This window comes from Chionomys nivalis, chromosome 5 (assembly GCF_950005125.1).
Source record: "Chionomys nivalis chromosome 5, mChiNiv1.1, whole genome shotgun sequence".
NCBI lineage: Eukaryota > Metazoa > Chordata > Mammalia > Rodentia > Cricetidae > Chionomys > Chionomys nivalis.
The window spans coordinates 32,261,672-32,281,730 of NC_080090.1; the positions used below are offsets into that span (position 1 = coordinate 32,261,672).

At 44.5% G+C, this 20,059-nt stretch overlaps 1 protein-coding gene across 3 annotated transcripts in view; it reads left to right on the plus strand.

The window, feature by feature from the left end:
• The first annotated feature begins 6,303 nt into the window (after window positions 1-6,303).
• Ercc6 (ERCC excision repair 6, chromatin remodeling factor) overlaps window positions 6,304-20,059 on the plus strand; it is a 71,770-nt gene continuing 58,014 nt past the window's right edge. Inside the window, exons 1-5 of one of the 3 annotated variants that reach the window (XM_057770085.1) lie at window positions 6,304-6,383; window positions 8,009-8,175; window positions 12,329-12,761; window positions 14,710-14,830; window positions 16,275-16,386. In XM_057770085.1, coding sequence (XP_057626068.1) covers window positions 12,343-12,761; window positions 14,710-14,830; window positions 16,275-16,386 — 652 coding nt within the window. In that variant the 5' untranslated portion in view covers window positions 6,304-6,383; window positions 8,009-8,175; window positions 12,329-12,342. The remainder of the gene's footprint in view (window positions 6,384-8,008; window positions 8,176-12,328; window positions 12,762-14,709; window positions 14,831-16,274; window positions 16,387-20,059) is intronic. The other 2 variants (XM_057770087.1, XM_057770086.1) reach the window with 2 other exon arrangements.

Consider the following 20,059-nt stretch of genomic DNA (forward strand, 5'->3'; position numbering starts at 1 on the left):
TTAGTACTTATATTTCACTCTTTGATCCTCTTGAGTTAATCTTTGTAGCGTGAGATAGGGTCCCACATCCATTCTCTTTTGAGTTGGTTTCACTCCCCATTATCCGCTCTTCCATTTTCAATTCTTTTGCGGATGAACATCCACCATCTCAGCTCCATTGCTGAAGAGATAGAGCTCTAGGATGCTAAGATAGAGCTCTAGGATGCTAAGATAGATAGAGCTCTAGGATGCTAGTTAGAGCTCAAGGATGCTAGATAGAGCTCTAGGATGCTAAGATAGAGCTCTAGGATGCTAGATAGAGCTCTAGGATGCTAGATAGAGCTCTAGGATGCTAAGATAGAGCTCTAGGATGCTAAGATAGAGCTCTAGGATGCTAGATAGAGCTCTAGGATGCTAAGATAGAGCTCTAGGATGCTAAGATAGAGCTCTAGGATGCTAAGATAGATAGAGCTCTAGGATGCTAAGATAGACAAAGCTCTATGATGCTAACCCATTGTCTTCTCAGATTGCTGGCTCTCTGAATAAAGCACAACTTTAAGATTAAATTCTCGTCTCTGCTTTTGAGCTTTTGTAAAGTGACACATAGCACAAACCAAGTTCTGAATAGTCATTCTGTTATTCTGTGTTTTCAGAAGTTGTGGGCCAGTGCAAGGACAATACATCTGCAGAGAGAATAATATGTACTTTCTGTTTGGGGCTCCAGCCTTCCACACTGCTCCCCAGACCTGCTTGATAGCGCTGCTGAACTGACTGACCGGCTCAAACAACAGAAATCTACTGTCCCGTGGTTCTGCAGCCTGAAGTCTTGAGTTTAGGTTGCTGGCAGAGTTACTTTCTCCAGAGTCTCTCGCCATGCCTCATGGAGAGCCATCTTCACTCTGTGTCCCCACACGGGCTTCCCCACACAAATGTAATGTCCTTTCAGAATAACAGAGTCACTATTTATTCAGTAAAGCTTTCAAAATGGATTTACATTCAGTAAAAAAAAAAAAAATATGTATGCTTCCTCTAAGCCTGTTTCTGCTGCCCTATCTAGCCTGAGTAACAGTGAGGGCCCATAAGCAATGAGAAGTCAGACCGTTTGACTCCTGTGCCCACCCAAGTACTACAGAGTTTGTAACCAGAACTTGGCTTGTGCTACCTGTCACGAAAATCCAGAAGCAGAGACGGGAATTTAAAGTAGCACTTTGTTCATCAATCAGCACCCGTTCTCGTTTTATTGAAGAGATCAGAATTCTTACTTCCTTTTAAAAACACATTACATTTTCATGTGGGATGATCCACGCAGATGTATGGTAACGAGGAACAGAAGTAATAACATGGTATCGTTGGGCAGCTGGACAGACATTAGCATGGAGGACACTGGAGCTGGACTCTGGGGGATCAGGACTGAGCTAGGCCAGCAGTTTTCAACCTCTGGGTCACTACCCCTTTGGGGGTTGAAAGACCCTTCCACAGGGGTAGTATATCATATCCTGCATATTAGATATTTACATTATGATTCATAACAGTAGCAACATTACAGTTATGAAGTAGCAATGAAAATAACTCTATGGTTGGGGGGGTCACCACAACATGGGGAGTTGTATTAAAGAGTCACAGCATTAGCAAGGTTGAGAACCACTGCTCTCGGCAATGTGAATTTAAAAGCAAGACTTGAGGAGAGTCACCTCAACAGAAGCATGTTATCCTTTTATTAGAACAATGAAGGGCAGCAGTCTCCTCAGAAGTGGAGACCATGCACCCTTGTGCAGGGGCTTGAGGGCTTTATAGGTCAAAAAAGACAACTTTAGAGGGAGAAGATTCCATCTGTAGATCTGTTCTCCTGATAAACTGACCTAGCTGGGAGCTTCCCAGATCCTAGCTGCCTTTTGTTGTAGAGGTTATCAGCCTGACAACTTCCAGTCTGGAGTTTCTCAGCTAGCCTTAGGCTTTTAGGTCATTAACCCTTCAGAGGCCCTCCCTCATCATCAGCTGGAAAAACAAGGACTGGGACTTGGGGACTCTAATAATGGATAAGAAGAATAGGACCTAGGCCACCTCTGACCCTGGGAGAAGACAGCATTCTGAACTGCCTGCAGGGCCTAGTACATAAATATCTATACTTGTTTTCAGAAGGTCTTTCCTGAAAGAGTTAAGCCAAAAAGGTTTGTCAACTGGTTATCTGGACATGACAAAGTCCCTCAGAAAAGTGTGTTCTAGAGACTTGAGATGCAGTATGAAGCCCGTCAGAAATGCAGTCTGGCACAGCGGTCCCTTCGGCCATTGTCCACTCATTCTTTGACGGTCTTCTCTGCTCTACGCTGCAGATAACTGTGTTCTGTGTGAACTCTAAATTATTCTGAGGTACATTTGAAGGACTGGAAAGTTAGGGGGACTTTAGACCAAGATCCCTGGGGCTGTTACCAAATGATTAAGCATCCTTCTCAACTCTTTTTCGTCATGTGGGGTTCGAGGTGAGGAAGGTGCACATCACCACCTGAACCGAGATACCTTCCTAGGGAATTTGGGGTTCTGTTTTTAGGGTTCTTAGTCATGTTAATAAAAGAATTTTGAATCAGACTCCAAAGGAAGCTTGAGGACAATTTAAGAGAAAGAAAACAGGGCAGAAGAGTTGGTCACCTTAGTCACTGCTGTGATAAGGGAGATAGAGAAGATGGAGGGGGGGGGCTTAGGTCAGTCAAGTTTTAGAGGGTGAACAACAAAGCCCAAAGTGTCAGCAAAAGTTGACGCTTTGACCAATATCCAAACAAAAAAAGATAGAAGAAAAAAGGAAAAGTTACTCTTACTCGAAAGAGTATGCAGGCCACATAATGAAAGCTTGGCAAGTGACTGAAGGGAGGAGGGTTTCCTCCAAGTCTAAGCGTATAATACCATCCGTATAATACCATCAAGGGGATAGTGACTCAACCCATCTCCTTAGGTGGTGACTCAGCCTTCCTGAGGGGTGACTGACAGGCCCAGCTGGTTTAATGTTTAAGCTAGGAGACAATGTATGCAATGTTCTAGTTTTTGGAGCAGATCAGGATCTAACCCATTTTCAACATGAAAATCGAGAGAGCCAGTTCCAAAGTTGTTTACCTAAGGGAAGGCGCTGGCCTAAAGTCTCAATCACATCCTTGGACAGAGCCTCCAGGAGTGGGTGCTGGCTTAGGAGAGGAGAAGTAGGGAAAAACAGAAGGCCTCCCTTCTTACATCCCCGACTTCTGGCAAGGTAGGGCAGAGATATTTTGGCTTAAACGGTTGTGGCATCTTTGGCCTCTGACAAGGATGAAGCTATTCACAGGAGCAAAGATAGTTCTGGCTTTTAGCCAAGACTCTCTGAATAAAGCACAGCTTCAAGATTAAACCCTGTCTCTGCGCATTGGCTTTTGTAAGTGACAGGTGGCACCAGACAGATGTCTGTAGTACTCAGGTGGACACAGGAGTCATCCTCTTGCCATAAGCCACCCTCCTCCTCTTCTTTTGACTTTGTTTTTAAAAAAATGACGTCTATCTTGACTCTTGGGAGGTTTCACATCATGCGCCCCAATTCTGTTCACCTCCCAGTCCCCCCCCCACATTCTCCCCTCATCTCTGTCACACACCCCACATAAGGAAACAAATGAAAGTAGATAGACAAGGAAGCTAGCCAACAAAAGCAAAAACAAAACAAAACAAAAAAAACCCCAAACCTAAACAGAACAAAACCCACCACAAGAGAAAATCTCTTTGCTTCTCCTTTCCTGCCTCCCCAGCACCTCTGCATTCATCCTGGTGGCAATGGATGCTCCAGGGTGCTGTATAGTATACCTCGTTTCCCCATCAGTTTTACCAACAAATGTTTATCGCAATAAGGCACTGGGCTGGTTCAAGGCCCCTGGTTTCTGGCATATCACCATCACTGACTGGATCCTCACCGGAACTCCTCTGGGAGTCTTGGGAACCTTGCTGGTATTGTTCCACCGGACCAGTTCCTTTACCAGCTTCAGCAGGTCCTAGATGGGGTAGATGCTAGAGCGAGTCAATCTAAGGCCCAACTGTGGCCTTGGATGGGAGCCAAGCTGGTCAGTCTGGGCCCCCAAGACCACAGACCTTGGGCAAGGGGCTCAGCTACCTTACATGTATGCTCTCAGGTTCACCCTGGCCTGTGGTGCGGGGTGGAGGCCATCTCTCCAATGTGCAGGGGCCAGCTATCTTGCTGTAGAGTTCAGCAAGGGGCAACGTCAGCTTTCCCAGGACCAGTCAAGGGCGTGGCCAGCTCAGCATGGCCCTCTGATTTCATCTTCCATGGTTCTTAAGGCCTCTTGAGGTGACACAGGTCACAGACATCCACACAGACATTCTTTTGGCTTTTTGTGACATGTTTCTGTGTGTGTAGCTCTGGCTGTTCTGGAACTCACTTTGTAGACCAAGATGGCCTTGAACTCACAGAGATCTGTCTGCCTCTGCCTTCCAAGTGCTGGGATTAAGGGTGTGTGCCACCACCATCTCTTTTTAATGTTGGGTAGGGTTATCAGGTAATACAATTAGGCTGCTCCTCCATCAGACCTATCTAAGGAAGCTCCCACGTACATCAGTGGTTCCATCTGTGCTAATATCCTGGCGGAGGTAGGAAAGGAAGTCCCTGGCTGGCACCTGGGTAAAGGCACAAAGAGTACCAGCGAGAGAAAAGGAAGGGAGAAGCAGAATCGGAGCAAGTTGAACAAGGGGCATGATTCTATCCCTTCAGGAGCAGGCAGGAGTTTGTATAGCTTAACATCATAAGCCCTAGGCGGAGACCAGGCAGAGGACAAAGATCATTTTAATGCGTGGAGGTCAGAGGACAAGTTGTGGGAGTTGGTTCTCTCCTACCATGTGGCTCTTGGGAACAGAAATCAGGTCCTAAGGCAAGAATCTACCTCTTTGGACTCCTGGTCAGCTCAGCCTGTTTTTATTTCAAGAATCTATCCAAGGCCTCTCCCGAGTTACCCTATAATTTTGTTTACTAAGAGGAAGAGGAAAGAGGGAGGGGAGAGAGAACTCATTGCACGGATTTGAGAACAGTCACGGATTTGAGAAGCCCACTCATGCCCTCATGTGTGTTTTTCTTCTGAGAGTTTCTCCTTTTCTTAAGTTTTGAACTTAAGCCCTTATTAAAATATCTTTAATTAGGGCTGCAGACCAGAGTTTGATTCCCAGCACCCATATGGCAGCTCACAACTATTTGTAACTCCAAGATCTGACACCCTCACACAGACATGCATGCAGACAAAACACCAGTGCACATAAAGGTAAAAATAAATTTAAAAACATATTTAATAAAGTCTTTCAACTCTGCTCATCAACTGGGTAGTTTTGAAATTCTTTTCAGCGCTGAAAGCAAGAATCCTGGTTTAGGAACCTTGGGCTGAGGGTGGCAGTATGGAGCTTCCCACTGACTACATAACCCAGTCCCAAGCACCCCTCCCTCAATCATGTCCATTCACAAAGAATTTTGTTTCACGGACCCCGACAATTCCATCTTCTCCACTGTTGGCATTCCTGGGCTGAGAAGTTCCCAGTTTGGAACAGCTACTTCACGGGAAGCCTCCTCTTTGTAAATTCTCCAAGCTAGAATTCTTGGTTGGGTTAAGAATTCTTTTGACTACCGAGTTTTGGGGCAAATAGCAAACGACTAAATGCAATCAAGTTATCCATGTGGATCCACTGTGCCCGAAATGCATGCATTCAGAAGCTCTGCGCAAGTGTGTGTGTGTGTGCATATGCGTTGGGGTGGTGAGCAGTTTTAGGGGTTCTTTTAACTCGTCCAGTTAAAGACGTGCCAGATGACTAAAGCGGTGAGGACAACAAAGCAAACGATTCACACACCTGAAGCTAGTCATTCATTGGCATACCCCTTTCTTTTCTTTAAAAATATCTTTTAATAGGCCGGGCGGTGGTGGCGCACGCCTTTAATCCCAGCACTCGGGAGACAGAGGCAGGCGGATCTCTGTAAGTTCGAGGCCAGCCTGGTCTACAAGAGCTAGTTCCAGGACAGGCACCAAAGCTACTGAGAAACCCTGTCTCGAAAAACCAAAAAAAAAAAATCTATATATCTATATATCTATATCTATCTTTTAATTTATTAACGAGGTGAGGTTTAGCGAGAATAATTCAAGTCGCCCCAATGACTACAGGTCGACCACACAGTCCAACTTAGCCCGGGGACAAAGGTCGGGGTGCAGGTCCCTTTGGTCGACCAATGCACGTGGCACGCCCTTGCTTACAAACAAACGACACAGCGAAGCGCATGCGCCATTGGTCTAGCCGGCCTCCGGGGCGGAGCTTCTCACAGACCCAGGGCGCGTGCGCTGAAGTCTCTACTAACGCTCCGCAGCGTCTGTGGTGATTAAGCTTTCGTCTGGGCAGCCGCGTGGTCCTGGGTGAGTGTTCGGCAGCCGGACTGAAGGTCAGGTGGGGGTGCCTGCGCCTCGGGCTCCCCGTGCTGCCGTGGCCTTTTAGCCTCCTGCCGCGGAGCCCATCGGAGCCAGCGGTGGTTTCTCCAGTCCTCGGGCCGGTTGTCTTCCGGCGGGCTCCCCGCAGCCGGAAGTGACGCGTGCGCACGCGCCCACCTGCGCGGCGGCGGGTGGGCAGGGGGCTGTGGCGGTGCCAGTGCAGACCCGGGGTTTGTGAATGGGGCTCCGCGTGCAGGGCCAGCAGGGCACTGTCGGGTCAGACACTGACGGGTATGAATTACGATAAAGGCGTCCCTTGAGAGTCGGGGTGGTGCATGCCCGGTGCTTGCCCGGCGCCTTCGGCACTGATGCAAAGTTGAGTGAGAGGGATTGAGATGTGAATGCCGTGACCTGGATTCCCTCGTGTGTCATCTTTCCCGCTGTCGCCCTCTTAAAAGTGCTCGTCGTTTTTCTCCTGACCAGTCCTATAACCTGTTTTTGCTAGACCACCGCCTTAGACTTAGCACCACGTTGCTCTTTCTCCATTATCCATACAGCGGTCTAACTCGTCTTTTACGAGTATTAATTGGTTCCCGCCGTTGTCACCCATCTTAAAACTCTTTGAGAACCATTTTAGTGCACGCTTGAAATAAAACCTTTTTTCAAGCTTTTTTTCCCCCCAGACCTTTGTGACTTTGCCCTTTTTGCTTGCCCATTCTCAAAACCATGCTTACAAGTAGCTCTCCAGCTCCTAATCCAGCTCAATCGTGGCGACAGAAACTCCGAGACACAACTCTTATCTTCCCAGCCTTCAATGTCTTGGATGTATCTGAAGTGATTCTTTAATATTTACAGAGAAAGGGAGACTATAATCAGCTATCTGACTTGGTTACAAATAAATTCTCACGGCGTTCCAGCCTCTTTCCAATTATCTCATTGCAAGACACTAACTCTGCTTTTGACCTGGAATAAATCCTATTCATTCTTTAGGACGTTGCTTTGTCAGAGGCCACTCCGCCTCACACCCACCTTCACAGTTTCACTTGGTCTCTTTTACTGTAGAGGTCTGTGCTTTCTTTTTATAGCCATCACCACATTTGCACCTGTATGTATCTATACTAATGTCATTCATTAAGAAAAGCCTGAGCTCCCAAGAGTCTAAGCTCTGACAGAGGAACCGGTGTGCTGAATGCCTGGTGTAATTGAGTCGGTAGCGGTTTGTTAGTGGATGATTGATCTCACCTCTGAAACTTTCAACACTTGGGTCAAAGCCTTCAAGTAACACCCCCCTCCACTTGCTCTTCTGGCTATAGAGAGAAGCTAAGTGGCCTTTTGCTCTGTTTTAATCCCTTTCCGACTAAAAATAAAAGAAAATTAAAAATCCCACCCCACCATGAACGCCAGGCTGTTACTTCAATTCCTCTTCTTGGCATCTTCATTTTTTTACTCGTTTGTTCTGCTGCTCCTACTCTGAGCATCCCAAGAATTGACATTTCCCCAAGGCCTGCTTATAAAGGAGGAGGCAACTGTGCAGTGCTGAAGTGTCGGCCGTCCATAATTTTGGAAAGCACACAGCAGCAGTATCCATTTCTCATCACCAGCTGTCCTTACAGGGATTTGTTCCGGGCTCATTCTTCCCTCATCACCACCGCAGCCGTGACTGACTGAGGAAACATCTAGTCTTCTTCCTGATGGAGTTCTTTTCTCGGTAGTCCACCTCAACTCACCTTCGCATCTGTAGACTTAGTCACATCAGGGATCACTCTCCAGCCCGAGGCAGGTAAACATGTGCTGTGCCTTCTGGCCACTTCTACTCAGGTTTCTGTTCAGATCATCCTCTTGTGTTCTCTCCATCCATCATGCTATGTTGTCTTCATCTCATAACTTTTTCTCTTTGCTTTCCAGCAAACCATTGCGTTCATTATTTTATTACTCTTTCTCCCTTATGTAGCCAAGGCCTCTAAAGGGTAGGTTGCCTCCCTGTGGCCTTTGCCTTGTTGCCTGTTGCTGACCTCAGACAATCTGGGTTTTAGTTTTTGTGTCTGTTGCTTTTCACTGATTTCTTCATTTTTGATGCTTGTTTTTTAAATTGTGTATGTATATATACATATATATACACATACATAATTTTAAAAATATGTATATATACACACAGTTCGAAATACATACACGCATACATATGTATATATACATATGTATGTATTTATATTGAAATCACAAGAACACCTTGAAAAGAAGCAGACAGGAAGCTGGAAGTGGAGTCTGTTGCAAGTCACAACAATGAAACACCATGTGGTCTGAATGCAAATCTGAGTTCACGGGTGAAGGGCTGGGCAGATGTGGACACAGTTCTAAGAGCAAGCAGCCCCAGAAATCTTAAAGCTCTGACAGGTGCCAGAGATCATTGCTGAGGATGGTAAGAAGAAACTAACACTGGAGACTGAATAGTAGAAGTTAACATCAAATGGAGAATATTCCTCCTGTTAGGGACTTTCTGATTGTGTTCAGAGGGAAGGTCGCCCTCCAACAGAGGGGTGATGTTTTCATTCAGAGCCTTGTAAGAGCTGGAATTCAAGATAAACATACTCAGAGCTTAAAGAAGCTTTTTTCATCTTTTATGTATAAAGAAATTTATTTTTAAGTTAAAATATGTCCGTTAAACCAAAATTATCAATAGTGTTATTATAGTCAAAGATAAGTTAATAAATAAATTTTTGAGGAAGCTGATGATTTTTAAACAGAATAAAGTAATGATTAAGAGAAATGAATGAATTGAGTAGATTGAATAAGGAAAGAGAATTCAGTAGATTAGGACACTGGCAGCTCATTGGGGATTGTAGTAAAAGAAGTTTCTGGTTGGGCATGGTGGCACACACTGTAATCTCAGCAATTAAGAGGTTGAAGTAGGAGGATAGTGAGTTCAGGGCCAGTCTGAAATATATATATGTATGTGTATGTATATGGTACATATATATCATGTATAATATATATAATATCTTGCTACTGGGAATATTATATACATTCCCATTTGAAAGTCATGATTTTATATTTACATACATATAATTAGAATATATATACAATTTGAAAACCATGATTTATATATACACATACATATATAATGTGTGTTTGTGTGTGTGTTTGAGTTGCCCAGGCCACGCTTTTATTTTGGACCCCTCTTTAAATTTGTCTTCCTTTCAGCAGATATTGAGTGTCCCTCATATTAATCTATGGCCAGGGATTCAATGCCAGAGATGAGCTCATCTCTGGTATTCTTGGGTCCTAGAGAAAGTGTGTGGGTCCCGTTCCGAGCTCATGTGGTGTCCACTCCATTCTCCCACGAACTGACTCGTACTCATTGGCTTCTCCAGTAGAGTGTGAGCCACCAAAGGCAGAGGCTGCTCAGTTGTCGGCATTATTATATGCTAGTGTTTGGTCTCTGGGATAGTTTTTCCCTGAAGAATGAGTGGGTTGTGCTTGTGGGAGCAGAATTTATGATCATGTCTTAGAAATAAAGTTTGAGTGCCTAAAGAAAGTTTGCTAGTCTTTCTACAGCTAAATAAAAAACATGACTGCCCCTTGATTGTTTGCTTGTTTGTTTTTTTCTTTTCAATTATTAGATCTTGGAGTTACAGACAGTTCTGAGCTGCCATGTGGATGCTGGAACTTGAGCTGGGTCCTCTGGAAGAGCAGTTAATGTTCTTAACCACTAAGCCCTCTCTTCAGCCCCCTTGGGTTTTTTTTTTTTTTTTTAAATGTATTTATTTGGTGTTATACCAGTAATACAGTGACTGTGTTCTCTTGTGTGCGGTTCCTGAGTCTGTGATAAGATGTGAGAGATCATTTTCCCCTTCCCCTCTGAAGCATCCTCTAGCTAGAGAATGGGTCCTTTCAGATGTTCTGTGTTCATTCCATGCACACAGATGCACAGACACGTTTCTTTCAACATAGACGCAGTCCTGCTACATTCATGGCCTTGTCGTTTTGCACGGCTTTTATCTACAGTGTAGGAACTAGCTGGTACCTTCATGTCACCCTGGGCATTCTTGGACCTGTGTATGAGCAGAGACAGTCTCTGTCCATAACTCACACTCCTTGATGTGATGATGGGATAAAGCAGAGCATGTTTTGGTGAAACTGCACTTTGAATTTGATTCTTGTCAAGCTAGTGATATGTGGTCCAGTCCTCTTTTAATGATGCTGGCCAGTGGCAGCGAGCTGCATTTCTTAGCCAGTCACATGATGATGGGGTGAGCAACTGAAACCAGCTGAAATAAACTGAAAATAGTGTTTTGTGTTTATCTGGGATAAATGTCTAGAACTGGACTTGCTGGGCAAAAGTTAGGTACATCTGAACTTTTGACTGGTATTTCTGAATTGTCTTTGAGAAGGCCTTGACTATAACCCACTAATAGCATGCCAAGTGCATTAACTTGCTTATATTAGTGTCTGTTGTGCCAGCCCACCTGATAGGTGAGGTTGTGCATTGAAATGGAGTTCTTTTTTAAATTTGTATTAAATTTTTTTGAAATACTGTATATTTTGATACTATTTTCCCCTCTTTTAGCTCTTCCAGATCATCCCTACCTCTTTACTCTCCCAACCTCATATTGTTTTCTCTCTTTAAAAAAGTAAAACCAAGGGGCTGGAGAGATGGCTCAGAGGGTAAGAGCATTGCTTGCTCTTCCAAAGGTCCTGAGTTCAATTCCCAGCAACCACATGGTGGCTCACAACCATCTGTAATGAGGTCTGGTGCCTTCTTCTGGCCTGCGGGCATACACACAGACAGAATATTGTATACATAATAATTTTTTTTTAAAAAAAATAAAACCAAGAAAACCAGCAAAAGTCAAAATAGACAAACTAACAAAAAATCAATAAGGCAAACAATAACAGGACAAAACAAAAGTGCACAAAACCATGGAGTTCACCTTGTGTTCGTTAGCGACCCTTGGAGCCTACAGTGTGGCTGATGTACCAGTGCCACTGCATTGCAGAAAACTGAGTTTTCCCTTCCTAGCAGATATTGTTGCTAGGAGCTTCTTAGTTAGGGGTGGCACTTGTGCCTACTTCTGCTTCTTAGAGCTGGGATTTTGTCTGACTTTGACCCGTGTGGGTCTTGTGCTGTCAGTTTCTGAGTTCATTTGTGCATCCTCTTGTGTTCAGAAGACAGTGTTTCCCTGAGTCGTCTACCACCTCTGACCCGTACAGCCTCTCCTTTTCTTCCACATAGATCTCTGAGCCTTGAGGGCAGAGATTTGATAGACTCTGAAATGGAGTTCTCTTTTGAGGGTGTTTTGCTTAGCCTTTGAGATTCTGCTATGTTCCTTTACTGGATGGCTGTTGAGTTGAGAAGTTTCTATTGTTGTTCCCCAGAAGTTCTCATTGATGCTGTGTAGTGCTGTTGGCCGTCCCACCCTGAAATAAAGCATCCACACACTGCCCAGCAGAAGTGCTAACTGGGTCATTTCACCCGTCTGAGAACATCCTGTGAGCCAGGTGGTGGTGGCGCACACCTTTAATTCCAGCACTTGGGAGGCAGAGGCAGGCGGATCTCTGAGTTTCAGTGAGGCCAGCCTGGACCACAAGAGCTAGTTCTAGGACAACAAGGGCTGTTACACAGAGAAACCCTGTCTCAAAAAACTGAAAAAAAAAAAAAAAAAAAAAAGAACACCCTGTGGTTGACTCAGAATTGGGCTGCTGACCTCATTCGCTGCCCCTGTGTCTTCTGCTGCTGGTACTATATTTGTTTTGGTTAGCTTTTCTTGTTTATTGTCATTTGTAGTCTTTAAAGAAATTAATACTTAGAAACATGAATTTATTTAATTGAAAGGTTATTGATGTTTTGAGAAATTGTACACTTAACATACTTAAATTGTATACTGATGAATTCTACATAACCAAAAGGCTTATCAGTGTTTTCCTTTTCCTTTTAGGTAGTTTGTAGAGGATGCCCCATGAGGAAATCCCAAACTCACCTCAACCCCAGGAGCAAGACTCTTCCCCAAGTCAGCATGTCAGCGCTTTTGAAGACATGCCAGTTGGACAGGAGAGTGGTGGGGACGCAGAGGCTGGGGAGTGCCTCTCTATGTCCTGTGAGTCTGGGCCTTCCACATCTGCTGAAGCTTGTGTGTTGGCAGCCACAAGGCGAGGGGCACCCCTGCTACACATTGATCGGCACCAGATCCCTGCAGTGGAGCCCAGTGCTCAGGCCCTGGAGCTCCAGGGCCTGGGTGTGGATGTGTACGACCAGGCGGTCCTGGAGCAGGGCGTGCTTCAGCAGGTGGACAGTGCGATGCACGAGGCCAGCCGTGTGGCCCAGGTTGCCGATGCGGAGAAGGAGTACCAGTCAGTCCTGGATGACCTTATGTGAGTGTGGGCCTTCTTTTTTCAGAGTTTGTGTTAATATGACAGGAAGATTCAGGTAATAGAAAGCTGAGATTTGTAGAACCTTTTGTTTGGGAAACAGTTGGTTAGAGCAGCCCTTGATTTGGCTTTTGAACTCCTCCTGCCCTTCTTCAGGAACAACATTGCTTATAGGTAGGTGCTCAGATCACGCTAAGTCCTGTCCTTACCTCGGGTCCTGAAGAGGAAGGCTGTCCTGAAATCCTTTGCACAGTGCTCTCAGGAAACACACATGGGAGTTTCACACTTGAGATCACGGGAACCCTTGTCACCCAACATTGCCTTTCTCTTGCTCCTATATAGAGTTTGTAGTTTGCTATTCCCAAACTTAATGGGTTGTTTTGACAATTTTTCATATTTTCATTTATAAAAATACTGAGAATAAATTCCCTGTCCTTTATTTCCTTTGTCCTATTGGCTCTAAGGAAAGATTCAGTCCTGTAGAGACTTCGCTTGTGTTGTAGAGGAGAAAGACATGGGTTCTGCTGAGTGAAGTATTCTGGTGGGAAAAAGTGGTAGGCCAGCTTGGGGAGAGGCCAAGGGCTGGGTGGAGGAGGAGGTTGCTTGTTTGTCCCAGCTGCCTGGCTAGCTTAGCCCCGAAATAACCACACAGAAACTGTATTAATTAAATCACTGCTTGGTCTATTACCTCTAGCTCCTTGTTGGCTAACTCTTACATCTTAATTTAACCCATTTTTAATAATCTGTGCATCACTATGAGGTCGTGGCCTACTAGCAAAGTTTCAGCAGATCTATCTCCGGCGGCGGCGGATCTATGGCGTCCCCTTTCCACCTTCCTTCTCCCAGCATGCCATTTAGTTTTCCCTGCCTACCTAAATTCTGTCTCCTATCAACAGGCCAAGGCAGTTTCTTTATTCATTAATGGTAATCACAGCACACAGAGGGGACTCCCATATCAGCTGGGAGGTGGTGGAGTGTGGCGCTCACTTACCCTTCTGGGTGATGTCTAGGTAGGGTCAGACATAGAAGCAGGAGCAGCTAAGGACTGACCTGGGTGGCGGAAAGGGCAACCCCAGTGCATGGCTGGGGAAGGAGGCAGGCAGGTGAGCGTGATGGTGGTGTTACCAGCTGGGGAGGCTATGATTGACTTCTGTAGATGCGGAAAGGACGAGCTTTCTGTTAACAGCTCCTTAGTAGGTTCTTTTGTCTCTAATTGTTGATGTGTTTTAGTTGAAATCATTATTATTGTTATGATTTAATTTTGGCCCCTTGAGTAGCATGTCTTCTTGCTTTGTGTTTTGAAACCTTTAGTGTTCAGTGCAGCGACCATCTTGGAACTGTGTCCATTCTATAAAGGTATCAGAGAATGCTGGGGAGTTACTGCCCTAGATGGATAGTAACTTGTATTGTTACCCTGAAATCTGCAAAGAACACAGACAACAAATTATGAGATTGGTTTTCTCTTTTAAAAATTAGAAGCAGCCGTTTTGTAGCATTTGAGAAGCAACGAATTTTCAGTTGTTCTTTCCTCTGCAACCATGAAGCTTCCTGTCACAGCAGAGAAATTTCATTTTCACAGATAAATGACTCACTTCAGGAAAATGGTTAAGGAATTTTAGTGTTTGTTGGACTTTGGGAGGAATCTCATCTTTATGAATTTCTTCATGTATGAAAGAAAACTTAGACTGTGTTCTGTCCTTACCCTGCTGTCATAAATAAAGCAGACACTGAAAATATGCTTTTAGAAGAATGAGTGAGTTTGCAAATGGGCACCACCCAGAGAGCAGCACTAGTACTTATCCTGTGCTTCCAATCCATCTGTGGCTGTTAGGAATGCATTCTGCTTTAGTTTTGTTTATGTTTCAGATCATAAGAAGTAAAATAGATACCATTTTCTCTATGCTGTGAAAATGTTACCATGGAGAAAAACAGGCAATTCTTATTTTTCCAGGTCATGTACAACATCCCTGAGGCAAATCAATAAAATTATAGAGCAACTTAGCCCTCAAGCTGCCACCAACAGAGATGTCAACAGGAAACTAGATTCTGTGAAACGGCAGAAGTATAACAAGGTGATGCTAAATGATATACTAAGTACTGTATTTAAAAAAAGTTACAATGCAAGATCATTTAACAGTTTAGGAAGTATTCTGGAGAGTATGTGTTATGTGAAACAATATTAAAAAATAAATTTTAGAAAAGATTTATTTCTAAGTGTATGGGTGTTTTGCTTGCATTTGTGTATGTGTACCATGTGTGTTCCTGGTGCCTGAAGAGGCTAGAATAGGGCATTAGATCCCTTGTAACTTGAGTTATAGATAGTTGTGAGCCACCATATGGGTGCTGGGGTCTGAACCCAGGTCATCTGTAACAGTAGTAATGGCTCTTAATCTCTGAGCCACTTCTTTAGCTCCACAATAGAAACATCTGGGGTGCCTTTTATACTTGCGATCCGTCAGCTCTGCTATCTAGGATTTTATTAACCCATACATACAGACACATATCCCTGTATGTACATACGTGTTTGTGGGCAGTTCTCTTGTGGTTCTGCATACTTCCTCTCTTCTGAGCTCTTTTTTGTGGTCTCCCTGTCACCATTCCAGACTCTGACTGGGATCTGTTCTCTTGCTCAGTCCCTTCATTTTGTCTGGGCTTCGCTGTCTCGCTTATCAGAGTCTTCGCTTTGTTTTCTGTGGGTGCAGCCATCACCCCTCACAGGCTCCATCTCTACTTTGGGTTTAGTCAGCACAGCCACATCAGGGCTGCCTTTAGAGGCAAAGAACTCAATAGTAGGAAGGATCTGTTACCTACGATCCTGCTTTTCTGAGACTTGAAACTTTGATGAGCAGGATTTGTATATGACCTTGTGAAGGCTGGAATTTTCTGGGGTTTGTTTACCACCTTGTGAAAATGCACAGCAGTAACTAGGAACGGCAGACACTGGTGGTTTCTGTTCTTGTCTTGCAGGCGATTCACTGCAGCACGTGAAATACTTGTGCTTTAAGTTCCTTGTGAAGGCTGTGTGTAGACTCAATTCATGTGACATTCCTTTTATTTTTCATTATTTCACCCACATGTCAGAGCCAACAGTAGTAGTTCAGTGCAGAGTCTTCATAAATCAGAAAGGGGGCATTTGGCTTTCTGTGGGTTGAGATTTTAGTGTAGAGAGAATCAAACTTTAGGTGACTGGGTCATGGTATGACCTAATTATGTGAAGAGGGCACCCAGAGAACATTTGCACCTCCCAGTTTAGTGCATGTGATCTCAGTGCTCAGGCCCAAGGGTGAGGGCGGCCTGTGGGCATGGCTGACTACCCAAGACTGCTCAAGGCCCTTGTGCTGCGGCACACTGGAAGTTACTCAGATGCGGCTCTCTATAGTGATGCCACCATGTGTGGTTTCTGTTTCATGTTTATTTTACTCTTGATTAAAGTTTTAACACTTTGTGGTGCAATTTTTTGTATTTAACAATAAATCACTGTATTTTATGTCTTGCATTTGGGGCTTACCATTCAAGGAACAACAGCTAAAAAAGATAACTGCAAAACAGAAACGTCTTCAGGCCATCCTTGGAGTGGCCGGGGCCCAAGTGGAACTGGATCCTGCCAGCCTGGAGGAGGAAGATGCAGGTGAGGATGCTGGGGACAGCTTGCCATGCTCTTAAATGTTGTTTGGTGCCTGTATTCAGTGGGAGTCTTTTTCTGAGGTTTGAGAATAACACATTGCCTTCCTTAGTGTTGGATGGGACTGGGGAAATCTTGTCCTTTTGTAGAACCAGAGCTCTTAAGTGACAGAAGCATTTTAGAGACTGAAATAAAGCGTTAACCCAGTTCTCTGGCAGTTCCTGACGCACATTTAGTGTTAGGCTTAACACACTGGAAATTTAAACATTCTTGTACATGAAACTTGATAAAGAAAACTAGCATTGTGATTGAGTTCATTTTGTAGCCCCAGCATCATGGTCAGCATCTGTGGATGCTCTCACTGTGAGCATCGTCAGTCAGACTCTGGATGCTCTCACTGTCAGCATCACAGTCAGCCTCTGTGGATGCTCTCACTGTCAGCATCACAGTCAGACTCTGTGGATGCTCTCACTGTCAGCATCACAGTCAGCCTCTGGATGCTCTCACTGTCAGCATCACAGTCAGCCTCTGTGGATGCCCTCACTGTCAGCATCACAGTCAGACTTTTGGATGCTCTCACTGTCAGCATCACAGTCAGACTCTGTGGATGCTCTCACTGTCAGCATCACAGTCAGACTCTGTGGATGCTCTCACTGTCAGCATCACAGTCAGACTTTTGGATGCTCTCACTGTCAGCATCACAGTCAGACTTTTGGATGCTCTCACTGTCAGCATCACAGTCAGACTCTGGATGCTCTCACTGTCAGCATCACAGTCAGCCTCTGTGGATGCTCTCACTGTCAGCATCACAGTCAGCCTCTGTGGATGCCCTCACTGTCAGCATCACAGCCAGCCTCTGCGGATGTTCTCACTGTCAGCATGACAGTCAGACTCTGTGGATGCTCTCACTGTCAGCATCATCAGACCATGGCCAGGATTCCTTTAAAGTACTCTTCAGGATGGTTGTGCTTTGGAAAATCTCTTGGGAAAATATACAAACTCTGGAACTAAATGTTTTTCTTTGTATCTGTATTACATACTGTTGGCTGTTGCTAGGGACATGCCTGCTTGAAATATAAAGACTGAAGCTTCTTAGACTTTAGCTGGTGAAGCAAACATTTTCTATTATTCTCTAAAACATTTTCTTCATGTAGATTGGTGTGAAGACTGTAACAATGGACAACAGAAGAAAAAATAAATGTGCTTTCCTCCCCCATCTCTCTTAAAACAAGATCGCACTGTGTAGCCCAGACTAGCCTCAAAATTGTGACGCATGGCTTTAGATTTGCTTTCGAAGTTCAGTTCGTATGATCCACCAGTCTTACTTTGGTGCTTTCTGCCACTTGGGCACCGGCTTTCCCACTAGTAAAGGAACTCTATTCCTGTCCATTTGTCTAATGCCGGTTGTTCTTTAGTTCTGTTGATGCTTCAGTAAAGCTTGGTGCAGAGTTCTTAGATACCTCCCCAAATCCTGAAGCCTCTTCACCTCTGCTGAGCTTAGCCTATTGACAGCAACTGGTGCTGCCTGTATCCTGGCTTCTTCTCTGCCCTCTGGTTAGTTCTTGTTTGTTATTTTGGTTAGCTTATCCAACAGCATCTTAAGTGCTGAGATTGCTGGAACTTGTTTAGTGCTCCTTTTCTGTTTCCTCCCCCTGGGGGTATCTCATTCGTTTCCCATGGGTTTTGCAGCCACCTAGGATCTGATGTGTTACGAATCTGTAGCCTCCTTTTTTCTGACCTCTGGTTCCCAGGATACTTTTCCACCTGACCAATGGCCATTCCTGCAGTCTAGTTCCTCTCTTTGTCCTTTGCCCTGTCTGAGTGTCCAGACTTTGGGGCCCAGCTCTGTATTGCTGGGTGTGAACCTCTCGGCCCATCATGGGTTAGGGAAGTGTGCTGCCCACATGCTGCCCGAGACTTTCCACTTAGTGACTCTGAGGGTTAAGAAGCAGTCCCTCCCTGGATGCAGGGCGATGAGGACAGACTGTACACAGCGAGATCTGGCTTTGCCAGTGTGATCTGGAGATACTGGGCATGCTTGCTCGCCTTCTCCTGTTCAGCAGGTTACTGGGCACTGCAGGAATAGAAGAAAGGAAGCTTGAAGTGGAAAGGTGGGGAAAAAAGAGTCCATCATTACTCATACCCGTATGATGGTTTATGTAGAAAAGTCAAAAGAATTGATGTGGGTTACCCCATGCTTTTAGTAATTGAATACATAGCACATAAAAATTAGTTATTTTTATATACCAGGAAAAATAAAAGCTAAAACTTAATAAAGGTACCAGTTGTAATCCAAATGTCTAGAAATAAATCTTAGTAAAAAAGGTAGTTCTGCAATGTCTTATACAGCTAAAACCTGCAGAATGTTATTGACAAAGAAAAATATAAGTAAATGAAAAGATATTCTATGGCTGATACAGTATTATAAAGATGTTGTTTCTAGCTAGTTGTAGTTTCAGTGCTACCCCAATGCAAATTTGAGCCTTTTTTAAAAAAGTGGCAAATGGCATGTGTAAGACATGTAGGCTGAAGGTCATTAACAAGGTGATGCCAAAATCTGCAGTCCCAGCTCTTGGGAGGCTGAATTAGGAGGATCACTGAATTTGAGACCACCCTAGCCTATAGAGTAAGACCTTTTCTCACTTCTCCTTACCCCCCCAAAAGAGAAAGAATATAATGCCAAGCTCTATTATAAAACTGTAGTGATTAAGACAGTGTGGTATTGACTCAAGGATACTGAGACAGACCAACAGATGGAATAGGAGACTCAGGAAACAGGGCCACCTACGTATAATCACTTGATCATGACAAAGATGGTAAGCAGTGCTATGCTGAACAGTCTTTTGATCAATAATACTAATCTACGTGAAAATAAAAATGGATCTTGATCCGTTATATGGTGTATAAATATATCTCAAGTATATCATAGATCTGACTGTAATGATAAAAACCTGTGAGAATGTAACACAGGGCAAACATTGTCATGTTCCTGAAAGACTGAAACAAGACCAGGAATGTGCACATGGCAGAAAGTGGTTTGAAATGGACTCGAATAGCAGTCAAGAGGTTCTGCTTGTCGAGATAGTGTTTAGACTGGGAGAAGGGGAAGATGTTTGTAGAACATGCAAAGGGCTTGAATTTATGATGCATTTTAAAATAATAGAGAAAAGGTTAAAGATAGAGACTAAGAACAGTGGGTTCAAGATTTTTGCACAAAATCAGTTGTCCATGAGGTCAGTGAATCTGAAAGGCCTTCTGTTTTCGGTGGGAATCAGGGACGTGATGGAATGGCAAGAATGTGGACCAGATGGAACTCCTGAACACTTTGAAACTTAGGCTGGTGCCGCTGTGCGATCTCTTCATCAGTGGCCATTGAAGCTTAACAAGCTGAAGAAGAGGTGCGCGGTGCTGCCAAAGGGTGTAAACCAGAGTGTCCACGGCAGCCTTGTTCTGAGATGTAGCACCCCAAACCTAGAGACCACCCAAACTACATTGTAGAACAATCATAGACTAGTAGTAACAGTACGTTAATAAAGTTCATCTCTATTTAGCAAATCCGTGTGGATCTCACATGCAGAATGCCAGGCATAGAGGCAGACATGAATGCAGCCATGCATGAGTCACCCTTCAAGTCAGGCCTCTCAGTATCTCAGGAGGCTGAGCAGGTGGTGGGGAGGGT